General features: G+C 43.0%; 1 protein-coding gene across 2 annotated transcripts in view; it reads left to right on the top strand.

Annotated features, from left to right (window-relative positions):
* Positions 1-6,087: 6,087 nt before the first annotated feature.
* Positions 6,088-15,420, top strand: part of LOC140491902 (TBC1 domain family member 9B-like) — a 63,300-nt gene continuing 53,967 nt past the window's right edge. For both annotated transcript variants that reach the window (XM_072590349.1, XM_072590348.1), the window contains exons 1-2: positions 6,088-6,321; positions 13,986-14,096. In XM_072590349.1, coding sequence (XP_072446450.1) covers positions 6,204-6,321; positions 13,986-14,096 — 229 coding nt within the window. In that variant the 5' untranslated portion in view covers positions 6,088-6,203. The remainder of the gene's footprint in view (positions 6,322-13,985; positions 14,097-15,420) is intronic.

Raw genomic sequence — 15,420 nt, 5'->3', positions numbered from 1 at the left:
TTCACCAAAGTGCCCTAGTCAGCACCTTCCAAATCCATGTCACTAACACCTAGAAGGACAAGGGCAGCATATATGTGGGAACACCACTGCCTGCAACTCACCATCCTGACCTGGAAATATATCGTCATTCTTTCAGGGTTGCTGGGTCAAAGTCCTGGAACTCCCTCCCTAACAACATTGTGGGTCTACCAACAGCACATGAACTGCAGCAGTTCAAGAAGATAGTTCAGCATATCGTTTCGCAAAGCAATCTGGGATGACACCCACATCTGTGAATTAATTTTTTTAAAGTATCAGAGTGCAGCCACCTTGCTATACGTGACTATTTTCCATTTTATAGAAGGATCTGAGCTAACGAAGTTGCCCATGTGATTAGTGCCAACATATTTGGGAAGGCTGCCTGAAGGAGCGACGCTCCGAAAGCTAGTGTGCTTCCAATTAAACCTATTGGACTATAACCTGGTGTTGTGTGATTTTTAACTATGAGAGGATTTTTCACAGCAAATGGTCACACTATATTATCCTGAATGGAAAAATGAATCTTCAGGCTATGCATACTGACAACCCGCGAGTAAAGCAGAGCCCATACTTTCCACTTGTACATTTACACCTGCCTTCTAGTTTGTTTCACATTGACAAACTATTGAAGCCACAGGAGTCCCAGTTTATTGTGGTCGATATGAGGACTGAGCAGAGGCTTCAATATGACATGACTGTTTAATTTAAGTGCACACACACAATTCTAATTCTTCAACAAGTAACAATAACTTTTATGCTCAAAAACTGCAGGAAGTTGTCAGAGAAAAAAAATCCATAGATAAGTCATTTGTCTACCACCCAGGTTACAAAGGTTGTTTATCTATGCTTATCTGTATCCTTTCTGGCTCGTTGCTCAAGTTACAATGTTCTAATCTAGACTGCAGTTCCTGCCTTCACTGCCACCTTTTTAACTAACGATGGGGAGTAATTCTGTCTCTGTCAACAACACTCAGTTCCCATGAATGAATTTTTTTGAAAATTCAGTATTTACTAACTTAGGTCAAGCTTCCAAGTGCTATCCATGTTTAATTATGCTAACCTGTGCAAGGCTTAATCATCTGTGATCTGGAGTTAGGGTAAGTCCATGGACATTTAGGTCTTTAGAAACTGTAAGACTATCAAGTGCTAAAATACCTAGGAGTATCTCTGACCAAAATTGGAAACCTTTAGCAAATAAAATTCAAATGCCTACACTTTTACATCATGATTTCAATCAAATGATTCACAGCCCTTTTAAATCCTTTCCAGACTTGTTTGCAAATTCAATACTGGCAATGTAGAATTTAGCAACTGCCAGAAGTCCACACATTTTTCCAAATATGCTCTTACCAGTCAAAATCAGTTTTGTTTATTTGAAGATTTAATGGATAAACCTGTCGGTTGATACACTTTGGGAGAAAAGCTGCTAACTCTGGAAGAATAAGGTTTTGGTAACATTGTGATTGTGTTACTAGACTAGTAAAGCCAGACTAATGATCTACAGACATGAGTTCAAACCACCACAACTGGCAGTTTTAAATTCAGTCGATTAAATAAATCTGAAATTAAAAGCTACACACATTGTTATATGAATTATGAGCAAGCCATTCAGCTTTCTGAGCCTGCTCTAGGTTTTGATTAAATCATTGGAGATCTGATTATAGCCTCAACTTTACTCTCCTGGGTGTGTAAAAAAAAATTGTTTGGGGTGTAGGCATCACTGACTAGGCCAGCATTTATTGTCTATCCCTAATTGCCCTTGGACTGAGTGACTTGCAAGGCCAATTCCAAGAGCGTCTAAAAGTCAACCGCCTTGTGTGGCCTGGAGTCACATGGAGGCCAAACTAGCGAAGGACAGATTTCCTTCCCTAAGGACAATAAATAACCAGACAGGGTTTTACAATAATGAAAATGTTTAGATGATCACCATTAACCTAGCTCTTTTTGTTATTCCAGAATTAATGAGTTCAAATTTCTCCATCAAACCCTTCCCTCCAGAACATTAGCCTGGGGTTCTGAATTACTAGTCCAGCATTATTACCACTACACTACTGCCTCCCTTTGTACCCTCTTCAACCTTTGATCCCTTCAATCAAGAATCTATCTAACCCCGTCTTGAACATATTCAATTTCTGCCTCCACTGCTCTCTAGGTTGTTAACTACTGATACATTATTATCTGCTAAGCAATGAAATCTGCCATGCTTATAGAGGGCTCTGCCTGGGAGAGGAATTGAGGCAGGTAGCTTCACAACCTTTAAAAAGTACTTGGATGAGTGCTTGAAGTGTCAATAACATTCAAGGATATGGGCCTTGTCCTGGAACATGGGATGAGTATAGATTTAGTATAGCTTTGGCGTACTACTCAATGAGCTGAAGGGCCTACTCTGTACTGTCTCCAGACTGCTTGAGATTGCTCCACTATTTGATATGATCATAAGTGATCTGATTGTTGCCTCAACACCAGAGTCCTGACTGTGCTGTTCGTCTCTTAATTCTCTTGTTGATCAGAAATCCATCCAACCCAACCTTGGATACACTATTCTAGCCTAAATTTAACTCCAAGCACACAGTAAAATGATTGACCCTTAACAGCCCTCTGAAATGATTGAATTAAATATGACTCAGTTAGGGATGTGTATGAAACACTGGCCTGGTCCAATGAATAAATAAAAAGTATGTGACATTCTAGCCACATGATCATGAAATATCTACAAGTTTTGTGAAACTTGGCAGAGTTCCTTAGTAGTTGAGTATTTTTGTTTGTGGTTTTGAACCAATGACTGTTTTGTGACAAAATACAAGAAGCATGGGATTGTTCATAAGAGGGTGGGGCAGGGAAACTAGATGCAGAGGAGACCAAGGGGTGGGGAACAGGAGGAAAACAAGATTGAGAGAGTGGGGACCAAGGATTCAAAGTTAACATGGGGAGCTGGGATAGGATAAAGAAAAAAAACAAGGAGGAGAAATTGGGGAAACTGGGTGTGAGGATAGGTTAAACTTTGTTCAGGGAAAGTTGGGGAGAGCAAACGAGGTTTTGGGAAAAAGGGGGTCCGGAGGCAAGGAAAGGGAGAAAGTGGGGAGACCAGGGGAAGGGAAAGAGACAGTCCAGAAGCTGGAAAATTTGGGAAACCAGGGTTAGGTAACGGGGATAATCTGAGGAAAGGAAGGACGGAAACCAGGGTCAGAGAAAAGAGCAAAGCTGAAGCATGGAAAAGACATTTGAAGCAGAGAAAATGGTAAGAAGAGGGAGACTGGGAAAGGGGAGACAGGTGTCAAGAGTGAAGGGAAGTACAGGGGGGGAAAGGGATATGGTGGCAAAGCGGTAGGAGCAAGAGGGAACACCAAGAGTAGAGGGTTCTTTGAAAAAGGAATGATATGGGGAAATTAGTGTGGTAACTTAATAACTAATAGGACAATAGTGTTATATATTCCCTTCATTTATCCTCCCTGTAACTATTAATAACTCTATAATCCAGTGATATTAACCCTGATATCGCTGCACTGCTCAGGATGTGGCTGGACTCCCCAGCTGATGATTTATTAAACACGACCAGTATTTTTGGGTTCTCGTTCAGTGATAGGATGACGATGACTCTGAATGAGAAACTTTAGTCAGAGCTAAATCGAACCTTGACTTCAAACATTACAAGACTAACCAGAACCAAATCCAAGTGATCATGTTGTGAGCTGGTCCACTTCCTAAGGACACGTTGTCCTAAACTAAACTTAGTTCCACCGAAGTATAAACTGCTCTATGCCAAAATCAATGTAGAAGTGTAATTGAAATTGGTGTAATTGCTGGACGTGAAGGAACTATTTAACCCCTGGGATTATACTTTTTGCAGTTTTGTCCATTCCAGCCATCCACTACACCCCCTCAACCCCCATTGACCCCAACACACATCAAATCCCACCTTTATAAATATTTAACCCACTCCCTGTTAGTTGACATTTTAGCTTCCAACTCAAGGGTCAGACATGGTGAAGCCATTACTGATTAAAAATTTGTCAATCTCAGCCTTGAATTTACTCAACCACCCAGCCTCTACAGCTCCCTGTGGTAAAGAATTCTCCAGATCTATCACACTGAGACAAGAAACTCCTTATTACTCCTCAAAGTATCTCATGTTGACACACACAGAGTCGTACAGCACAGAAGAGAACTTCCAGCCCATCAGTCTACACTAATCTCATTGTAACAGCCCTCATCTCAAAACTTTTTCTCCTCTCTTTTAGCTTGTTTTCTCCAATGGGAGTTCTCAGCTTCCATTCCCTTTTTATCAAACAATGGTAACAATGTTTCAAAGTTTACCAGTTGGACTGTTCCCAGTTTTACCTGTAACCTGTTATGGAATCAGAGTCATATGGCATGAAAACAGACCCTTCGGTTCAAACAGTCCATGCCGACCATAATCCCAAACTAAATAGTCCCACCTGTCTGCTTTTAGCCCATATCCCTTCTAATATTTCTTACTCATGAACTTATCCAAATATCTTTTAAACATTGAAACTGTACCCGCATCCACAACTTCCTCTGGAAGTCCATTCCACATACAAACCGCTCTGTGTAAATAAAGTTGACCTTTGTGTACTTTTTAAATCTCTCTCCTCTCCTAAAAATATGCCCATTAGGCTTGAAATCCTCCACCAGAGGGAAAAGACACCTGCTATTCACCTTATCTATACCCATCATGATTTTATAAACCTCTAAGGTCACCCCTCAACCTCCTACTCTCCAGTGAAAAGTCCCAGCCTCTCCTAATAACTCAGACCTTACATTTCCAGCAACATCCTGATAAATCTTTTCTGAACTCACTCTAGCTTAATAATATCCTTCCTAGAACAGAGTGACCAGAAGTGGATATTGTACTGCAGAAGAGGCCTCAACATGATGTCCCAACTCCTTTACTCAAAGGTCTGAGCAGTGAAGGCAAGCATGCTCAATGCCTTTTAACCACCCTGTCTAGATGTGACACAAATTTCAAAGAACTGTGTGCCTGAACCCCTAGGTCTCTCTGTTCTACAGCACTAACCAAGGTCCTACTTTTAATTGTACTAGTCCTGCCCTTGTTTATTTTACCAAAATACAATACTTTGCATTTATCCAAATTAAACTTCATTCCCATTCCTTAGCCCATTAACTCAATTGATCAAGATCTCTTTTGTGACCTTAGATAACCTTCTTCACTGTCTGCCATACCCCACCAATATTGGTGTCATCTGCAACCTCTGGTCTGAGAAACAATCCTCCACCATCACACTCTGTCTCCTGCCATTAAGCCAATTTTAGATCCAATTGGCAAGGTCACCTTGAATCCCATGTGATCTAACTTTACTAATTAGTCTACCATGTGCAACCTTGTCAAAGCCATGGATTTGGACCCCAAGATCCCTCCATACTTCAAAGCTCCTAAGAGTCTTGCCATTAACTTTATACTTTTCTCTTCACACTTATCCAAATTAAACTCCATCTGTCATTTCTCCACCCAACCGATCTATATTCTTTTGTATCCTTTCATAACCTTCCCCAGTATTCACAACTCTACCAATTTTCATGTCACTTGCAAACTTACTAATCAGACCATCCAAGCCATTTATATATAATATATATATTATAAACAACAAAGGTCTCACCACTGATCCTTATTAAATACCACTGGGCACAGGCCTCCAATTGCAAAAATGTCCCTCTACACTTCCCCTCTTGTCTCCTAAGACTAGGTCAATATTGTATCCAATTTGCCAAAGATTCTGTGTGACTCAATCTTCTGGAAAAGGCAGAGATACAATATCAAACGTTTTGCCAGAAGTTCTTTCAGACAATATACTTTCACTGCCCTTCATCAACCACCCCATTCATCCCAGCCAGTCCCTTCCATCATTCATAGCTGAGCTGGTAAGCCTCAACTCCACTTCACTGCTTTGTCCCCAGAACGCCTGATTTCCTTACGTAGGCCACAGAAACAGAAATAGGCCAAAAGTCTTCATGTTAAAAACAAATCTATCAACATAAAGATGTTTGCTGCTTGGGTGATGAATGAAGTGTGGAAGAGGGCTGGGTTCTCTGGGTCATGCGCAGTGTGGAGTCCCCGCCTTACTCGCTGCGGCCGGGGACTGGGAGACGGGCGGTCGGGTGCCTCCGGCTTTGCAGTGCCCTTCTCCCCCAGCCCAGCTTCAGGCAGTATGTGGCTGAGCCCCGAGGAGGTGCTGCTGGCCAACGCGCTCTGGGTGACAGAGCGGGCAAACCCTTTCTTCGTGCTGCAGCGGCGGAAGGGTCACGGCCGCGGCGGAGGACTGACCGGTGAGCAATGTATCCGGGCGGTAACACTCCGCCTCGATTGACAGCACCCGCCGGCCAATCACAGTCCCGGGTGTCGCGGGGCCGGCCAATGGGAGCGGCGACGGGAGGCGGGCGCTGGCTCAATTCTGATACAATGTATTCTTTTTAATGTTGCGTTTTGTAACCTTACCTTCAGAGTTTGAGGTGTTTCGCAGGTATTATAGTAGTTTGGAAACAATTGTGAAGTCCTTGTAAATTCAAACACTCTTCCGCCCCCTACATTTAGGGGGCGAGTGTGCATTGCAACCCCCTGTCTGTTAGTTTTACATCAAAAACGTTCTTGCTGTAAAAGGTTTCATCTGTTTCTTCATTTGGTCAACATTTATCCACGAATTGCTGCCACGTCGCAGCTACCTTCACTCTGGTCTGGACCAGTGCCCCTGTCCACCGGGTCCTTCCCTCATCGTGTCTACAGTTCCCCAACCCCACTGTATGTGTGAGAGGGGTTTGGAGTTTGAACATTGATTTCATCTCCTCCCACACCCCACCCTACTTCCAACTTCTACCCTGGACCCCTCTGATTCATGTAACGGTTTAATCAACGATTTACAACTTACCCACCAGTGGGAGAACAAAGCTCCCTTTTTTTGAGGACCTGCACATGATGCCTTGGCACAGGCCAGTTTTAGATCCCTGTGTAGTGCTGTTTACTTGACTTGAGCTCTAATCCAGGCTGACATACCAGTACTAAGTGAAATAAAAAAAATCACACAACACCAGGTTATTCCAACAGGGTTAGTTGGAAGCACTGGCTTTCGGAGCGACGCTCCTTCGATGGTTGTCCTCCTCTTCCCCACCACACACACACACCCTCAAAACTAGTACTGGGTGTATGCTGAATACTGAACGAGCATTGCTTTCAAGAGGGCTTGTAATGAGTGAGTGCTGCATGGTTTGAAGTGCTGTCTTTCAGATAAAATGTTGAACTGAGCACAATGGATGTAAAAGATCCTGTGACCACTTTCTAATGAGGCCAAAGGCATTCCCATGGAACAGTCATCCCACCACAGCCAGGAATATTTTAGACCCTTTGATGGTACAGTGGTAGTGTACTCACTCTTGGACTGAGAGGCCAAGGGTCAGGTCCCATTTGCTCCAGAAGTGTGTAACAACGTCTCTAAACAGGTTGATTAGAAAAATAGGTTATTTTTTTTAAAATGAAGGAGGTCACACAGTTTGTTATAAACTGAAAGAATGCAGATGCTGTAAATGAGAGACAAAAATAGAAATGACTGGAAAAACTCTGCAGGTCTGACAGCATCTGTAGAGAGAAATCAGACTTAGTGTTTCAGTTCAAGTGACTTTAACTGAGGAAGGACCTCAGACCTGCTGAGCTTTTCCAGCAATTCCAATTTTGTCATGCGGTTTTTTTCAAGTCCGCCCTCAGCCAGAGAAACTCGACTAACCTGACTCCCCTTTTCTCTGTCACCCTTTCCTTTCCTCTTCAGATAATTATCCAATTATCTTTTGAAGGTCACATTTGAATCTGGCAGCAGTACTTTTACAGACATTGTCTTTCAGATTATACCCACTGTTTGGGTGAAAGTGAGTTTTTCTTGTGATTCTTTTATTTTCCCATTCATCTTAAATCAGTGTCCGCTAATCTTCATCCAAGATTTATTTACTTTGTCCTGACCCTGTATGATCTTGCCAACCTCCATTGAATCTCCTCTCATACTTGTCTCAGGAGAACAGCCTCAGATTCTCTAATCTGTATGAGTAACTGAAGCCTCTCATCCCTGGAAACCCAAAGAGTAACCCATCCAGACCCATTCCCCTACTAATGCACCTAACACTAAGGGCAATTTAGCATGGGCAGTTCACCTGATCTGTACATCTTTGGACTGTGGGAGGAAACTGGAGCACCCAGAGGAAACCCACGCAGACACGGGGAAAATGTACAAACTCCATACAGACAGTTGCCTGAGGCTGGAATCGAACCTGGGTCCCTGTCGCTGTGTGGCAGCAGTGCTAGCCACTGTGCCACCCCACGGTGATGGATTTAGATTAATACCTTTTATTATATAGTGCTATTTCTCATTCTTCTCAAAGACAGATAATAGGAGCAGAAATTGGCCATTGGACCCTTTGAGCCCACTCAGTCATTCAGTTCAAATCAGTCTCCTGTCCCTACTTTCTCCCCATACCGTTTGATCCATTTAACTCTAAGAACTATATGTAACCTCTCCTTGAAAACATTTAATGCTTTGGCCTCAACTTCTTTCTGTGGCAGAGAATTCCACAGACTCCGGGTGAAGAAATTTCTCCTATCTGAGGCCTAAATGGCCTACCCTATAACCTTAGACTATTACTGTGTGGTCTAGGCTCCCCAGTCATTGGGAACATCCTTCCCACATGTATACTGGCTCGTGATATGTGAATTTTGTAGGTTTCTGTGATTCACTCCTCATTTCTCTAAACTCCAGTGACTATTGTCCTAACTGATCCACTCTGTCTTCATACGTTGGTCCTGCTATTACAGGAATTAGGATCTTTCAACTCCCCTGCATTCAATTTCGTCTGCCTGTCTAGTCCCTCTTGAAGCCTTACCCATCTCCTCACTGTTCACAATAATTACAACTTCTGTGTTCACTGAAAATTTTGAAATTTTTGAGTTCTGTTCATCCAGGTCCAGGTTACTTAGCATACCATGAGATACAACGCTCTTAATATTGACTCCTGGGCACCCTCCAGTTTGTGTTCAGTCTAATAAATGATTCCTGTCACTCAACTGCTTTTGTACACATGCTGCCACACTCCTATTTTGATGATCTGATCATTTATCTCTCTATTTTTTTTCTTGTTGTGGGACCTTGCTACATGAAATTAGCTTCTAAATTTTCAGTGACAACATTTCAAATATGATTCATTGGCTGCATTGTGGCTGCCCGAAGCTGTGAAAGGTGCTATAGAAATGAAAGTTCTTCTTTCTTTTGGTGTTTGAAAAAATCAGCAGTTTTCATAAAAGTGGAATGAATGCTCTCACTGTCACAATATGTTCCAGTAGTGGATTTTCAGATCATGGGTCACTGGAGAAGTGTTGAAAGTCTGAATGATTTCCTTCCAGTAAGTCCACATTTGTGTTTCTTTATTTATGTAGTAATCTGATCATTGTGAAAGTTGGCTCTTATGTCTTCCCTATTTCTGGTTTATGTATTCATTCTCCTGGGAGGATAAAGTGCATGGGTGTCTCTGCAGTCCCGTGCATGCAGATGGACAGGGAAATATGTTTTTAAAAATGTAGGAACTGAAGTAAGCCTTTCACCCCATCAACTCTGCTCTCCCGTTGAGTGAGATTCTGTCTGATCTAATAATCCTCAACTCCATTTTCCTGCGTTTTCCAGCAACCTTTAATTCCCTTACTCATTGTTGAAAATGAGGTTTTCTTGTGATCCTTTTATTTTGTCATACATCTTAAATCAGAATCCTCTGTCTGTCTCTCAGCTCCAGGACATCTCTGCAGGAATTCCTCAGGGTAGTGTCCTAGGCCCAACCATTTTCAGCTGTTCCGTCAATGATCTTCTCTCCATCACTAGAGATGTTCGCTGACAAGTACACGAGGTTGGCACCATTCACAACTCCTCAGATACTGAAACAATGTCCATGTTCAAATGCAACAGGATCTGGACAGTATCCAGGCTTGGATGACAAGTGGCAAGTAACATTTGTGCAACACAAAAACCAAGCTATGACCATCACCAATAAGAGACAATCTCGCTGCTGCCCCTTGACATTCAATGCCGTTACCATCACTCAATCACCTGCTATTAACATCATAGGGTTACCATGACCAGAAATTCAGCTGGATTCGCCACATTAATACAGTGGCTACAAGAGCAAGTCAGAGGCTGGGAATACTGCAGCAAGTAACCTACCTCTTGACTCCCATAGGCTGTCCACCATTTATAAGGCACTAAGTAGAAGTCTGATGGAATACTCTCTCCACCAGAAACTTGACATCATCCAGTAAAAAGCAGCTCACTTAATTGGCACCACATTAACAAGTGTCCAGTCCCTCCACCACTTATCTCTGTGATAGCAGTCTGCTATCTACAAGATGCACTGCAGAATTTCACCAATCTCACCTTAGACAGCACCTCCAAATCCACAACCATTCCTTTCTAGAAGGACAAGGGCAGAAGATACATGGGAACAATACCACCTGCAAGTTCCCCATCAAACTGCTCACCATCCTGTCTTGGCAATATTGCTGGGTCAAAATTCTGGAATTCCCTCGGTAAGGGCATTGTGGCTTAACCCACAGTGCATGGACTGCAGTGGTTCAAGAAGGCAGCTCACCGCCACCTTCTCAAGGGTAACTAGATTTTCTGACCAGCCAGCAATGCCTACGTCCTACGAGGGAATAAGCAAAAATATACCTTCTGATCCAGCCTCGGTAGCTGTCTGCAGTAAAGAACCTCACAGACTCAAAACTGTCTCAGTGGAAATCCCCCTCATCTCTTTCTTAAATGGGCAACCCCTTGCTTTGAAACTGAACTCTTAAGTCTTTGACTCTTCCACAAGGGAAAATAAGCTTCCACATCAACAGTGTCATGTCCTCTAAGAATGAAATAAGGTTCAGTAAGGACTCCTCTCATTCTTCGAAACTGTGGCGAGTACAGGATCAGTCTACTGAACCTCTCTTCATAAGAAAACCTGTCAGTACCACAAATTAACCTAGTGAATCTTCTCTGACTTTGTCCAATGCCAGTATATCTTTCTTGAGGTAAGGTGGCCAAAACTGCTCACGGTATTCCAGGTCTGACCCAAGTAGTGCCTTGTATAATCAATGATTTGGACTTCCAATGGCAACTAGGGATGAGTAATAAATGCTGGCCAGCCAGCAATGCCCACATCCCACAAATGAGGGATAAGGAAGTTTGATTGTGATGCCTCCCACGGTGGAATAGCCATGATGTACTCGCTATCAAGATGATCACTGGGGCAAAATACTGTTAGGTGCTGCTGAAACAAATCCTCTCAGAGGGAGGGAGTTGTGAAAACAACACTGGCAAACCAGTGAGTGGCCAGATGGGGATTTGGAACTTGTTTGTAAACAACCTGTGAAAATTAGCCAGTGACTCACCCTGCAGTGAATCAGCCATTCACCAACCCGTCCTGTGAATGTTGGAAGTTCCTCACCAGAAGCTGACATTGTTCATGAGAGAAAGGGCAATGAACAAGGGTGGTGGTTTGAGGGAAGGTGTGGGGATTGGGTGGGAGCACAGGAGGGAATAGAGTCAGCAAGACTGAGGAGGAGAACTAGTTCCATAGAGAAATGTGTGAATGATGAAAATTAGTAAAAAGAAAGCACAATATTTGGAAATACTGGAAAGTTGAAAAAGACAGGAAACACTCCTCTTATACTTGCAGCAATCTAAAAAGTGTTTTTCACAGTGAGATCCTTTCTCAGGGATATGTTATTCAGTACATCGTTGCCTCTGCCTGGGTTTCCACCAGCAAGGATGCAATGTTATTTATTTTACAGTTCCCACATTGATTTCATAACCACCCCCCCCTGTATAATAGACCATTGTTATTGAGGTTGGTTATTCAAAAATGTGTTATAGGGTGAAGGCAGTGCGCCTGGTATTGTCAGGGGTGTAGACTGCATGACATCAATAATTCATCATTCTGTGCTCTAGGTGCTATAGTCTATTTTTTTTAATCATACTCATTAATGAGTGTTGTTGACTGGGCTGAAATTAGTTGCCCATCTGCGTGGGTTTCCTCCGGGTTCCTCCCACAATCCAAAGATGTGCGGGTCAGGTGAATTGGCCGTGCTAAATTGCCCACAATGTTCAGGGATGTGTAGTTCGGGTGCATTAATCAGGGGTAAATGTAGAGTAGTAAGGGAATGGGTCTGGGTGGGTTACTCTTCGGTGGGTCGGTGTGGACTTGTTGGGCCAAAGGACTTGTTTTCGCTCTGTAGGAATCCTATGATTCTATCCCTAAGTACCCATGAGAAGGGGTAATGGTTGAGCCATTTCCTTGAACTGCTGCAGTCCATGTGATGTAGTTATACCCACAGTGACTTAGGGAGGGTGTTCTGGGATTTAGACTCAGTGACAGCAGTGGAACATTTATGCATTTCCAAATTAGGCTGGTGTTTGGTTTTGAGGGGGGCTTGCAGGTGCTGACGGTGATCTCATGTATTTGCTGTTGTTGTGCTTTTACATACAAGCGGTAATGAATTGGGGAGTTGCAGTTAAAATAACCTTGGGAAATTATGGCAATGTATCTTGTGGGTGGTACACACTGATGCCACTGTATGTCAGTTGTGGAGCGAGTGACAGTTAAAGTTGGGTGGAGGTGGCACCAATTCAGCAGACTGCTTTGTCTTGGATGGTATTGAGTGTTATGGATTGTAGAATGTATTCCAACACACTTGAGCCTTTGTAGATGGTAGACAGGCACTGCAGAGTTGGGAGACAAGATACTTGTGAGAACGTTCCTAGCCTCTGATCTGCTTTTGTAGCCATCATAATTGTATAGCTGGTTTGAGTAAATTTCTGATCAGTGGTGACTCTCAGACTGTTGACGATGGAGTGAGTATTCTGTTCTCTCCTTTTCAGAGCAAAGTGCCTCGAAATCCATTTGCTACAGTATGACCAATTAGGTACCAGATGAGTTTAATTGCAGAGAAGTGTGAGGTGACGCATTTTTGTAGGAAGAATTTTGGCAGACAATACAAAATAGGGGTCCATTTCTAAGGGGATGCAGGAGCAGAGGGACCTGGATGTAAATGTGCACAGGTCACTGAAATAGCAGGATAGATCGGGAGAGCACTAAGTGAAGCATATAGTGTTCTCGGCTTTATTAATAGCTGTTATGCAGCATTGCCGAATTCTCCAGCCTATTTACCTTGTGTGTACCTACACTGTTCTTCACAAGGACTTCTTTAGGAGTGAGCCCCATATTTTCACCATTCACTATGTAAAGAGTTCTGGTTTCTATCTGCAAATGGAATCTTCTTCTCCACATCTAATTTATCAAACCCTTTGGTAATCTTAAAGACCTCTATTGAATCTTGCCTTGGTTTGCTGTATTCTAGAGAAAAAAAGTCCTGTGAATGTCAGGGTCCATCCTGGTCTAGAAGTCTAAGTGTAGGTGTTCAGAGGTGATGCAGCAGTTTTGGATCTCTACCCTTGATGTTCTTCTTTAATGGAACAAACTGAACTAAAGTAAGATATTCAGTTGCAATTACTGCTATTCTGATTCTCCAGAAGGCTGGACACAATCAATTACTTTTGCTGTGTTGTGGTGATGCACTCACATGCACGTAGTAATGGGTGCCAGCATGCCAACCGTGGCAGTGATGTCTGGTCCTGGAAGTTCCTGCCAATCACATGCCTCAGATGCCCACCTAGCTGGTGAGAAAGTTATATGGAATTGTGCTCAAAGTGTCACCTTTTAAATTGTGTGCTCCAGTTTCTGGATGGGATTTGAACCTGCAGCCTTTGATGAATTATGGGTTTTGCTGGCAAGACCAACAGTTATTACTCTTTCCTGGTTATGTTAAACAATTGCTTTGTGGTCCACAACCAGCACTCTGACTCTTGTTGATGTGAGTTGTGGTTGCTGACTGTGTTAGATTATTTACCCCTGCTTTCTCTGTTGGATAGGGCTACTGGTGGGCACCCTGGATGTTGTTTTGGACTCGAGCGCACGCGTCGCTCCGTATAGAATTCTCCATCAGACTCAGGACTCCCAGGTGTACTGGAACATTGCATGTGGTAAGCAACAAGAATGAGTGGGCACCCTGTGAAAATAACAAAAAGCAGGATCCTGTATGGGAACAAAGAAGCAGCATGAGGCCATTCAGCCCCTCAACCCTGCCCTGCCTCTGAATAAGATCATGGTTGGATCTGGTTATGTACTCAACTCTAGTTTATTCCTTTGTTTCCCTTGTCTATCCGGCACCCACCATCTATCCACCCTGGTGTAATCTTCCTCAGTCGTAGAATTGCACTACATGGTACTTGTCAGTTGCTGTGACCCCCTGAATTGAGAGATATAGAGTCCTCCATCTTGTAGACAGACCATTGGGTCCAACCAGTCCATGCTGACCATAATCCCAAACTAAACTACATCTGCGTTTGGTCCATATCCCTCCAAACCTTTCCTATTCATAGGCTTATCCAAATGCCTTTTAAATGTAACTGTACCTGCATCCACCAATTCCTGTAGAAGTTTATTCCACACAACCACCATCTGTTTTTTAAAAAAGATTGCCCTGTGTCATTTTTAAAATCTTTTCCTCTCTCCTTAAAAATATGCCCCCAGTCTTGAAATCCTCTACCCTAGGGGAAAAAAAACACCTGCCACTCACCTTATTTATACCCCTCATGATTTTATAAACCTCCTAAACTCCAGTGAAAAAAGTCCCAGCCTGTCCAGCCTCTCCTCCATTCCTGGTAAATCACTTCTGAACCCTGTCCAGCTTAGTAATACGCCTCCTATAACGGGGAGACCAGAACTGGACACAGCACTCCAGAAGAGGCCTCACCAGTGTATTGAAGGACTAAGGTTGTGGTGATGGTGTCCTGTGAGGCTGGGAATATGGATTTTGAAGCTGTCACACTGTGGAGAATTTGAGTGAAGGGAATCTGCCTTTTACTTGGGCTTGTCAGGGAAGGAGTTGGGCCTTGAGGATTGGCCAGTTAGACCACGTCCACTATTATTAAAATTTGAAGGGGCCGTGCAGCGGTTAACTTTGGTTGGAGCCCATTAGCTGTCTCAGCTAACTATTGTCAATTGTCGCAATATCAAAATGTTGGTTTGAGGAGCACTAATGTAGGAGGCCATTCGGTTTGCCATATGCATGCCGACTGTTTGAAAGAGCTATCGAATCAATCCTACACCTCTGCGCTCTTTCCCCATAGTCACACAGAATTTCCCACTACAAGTATTTATCCAGTTCCTTTTAGAGAATTTATGTTGAATCTGTTTCCATTATCCCTTCAGGCAGAGCAATCCAGATCATCATAGCTCAACTCTGTGACATTTTAAAATAAATGTAAAATCATCTCATGTGACCTGTAACTAATCTTGTATTAG

The sequence above is a fragment of the Chiloscyllium punctatum genome, chromosome 20 (genome assembly GCF_047496795.1).
Source record: "Chiloscyllium punctatum isolate Juve2018m chromosome 20, sChiPun1.3, whole genome shotgun sequence".
Lineage (NCBI taxonomy): Eukaryota > Metazoa > Chordata > Chondrichthyes > Orectolobiformes > Hemiscylliidae > Chiloscyllium > Chiloscyllium punctatum.
Note: the sequence above shows the minus strand (reverse complement) of the source record. Positions and strands in the feature narration are given on the sequence as shown.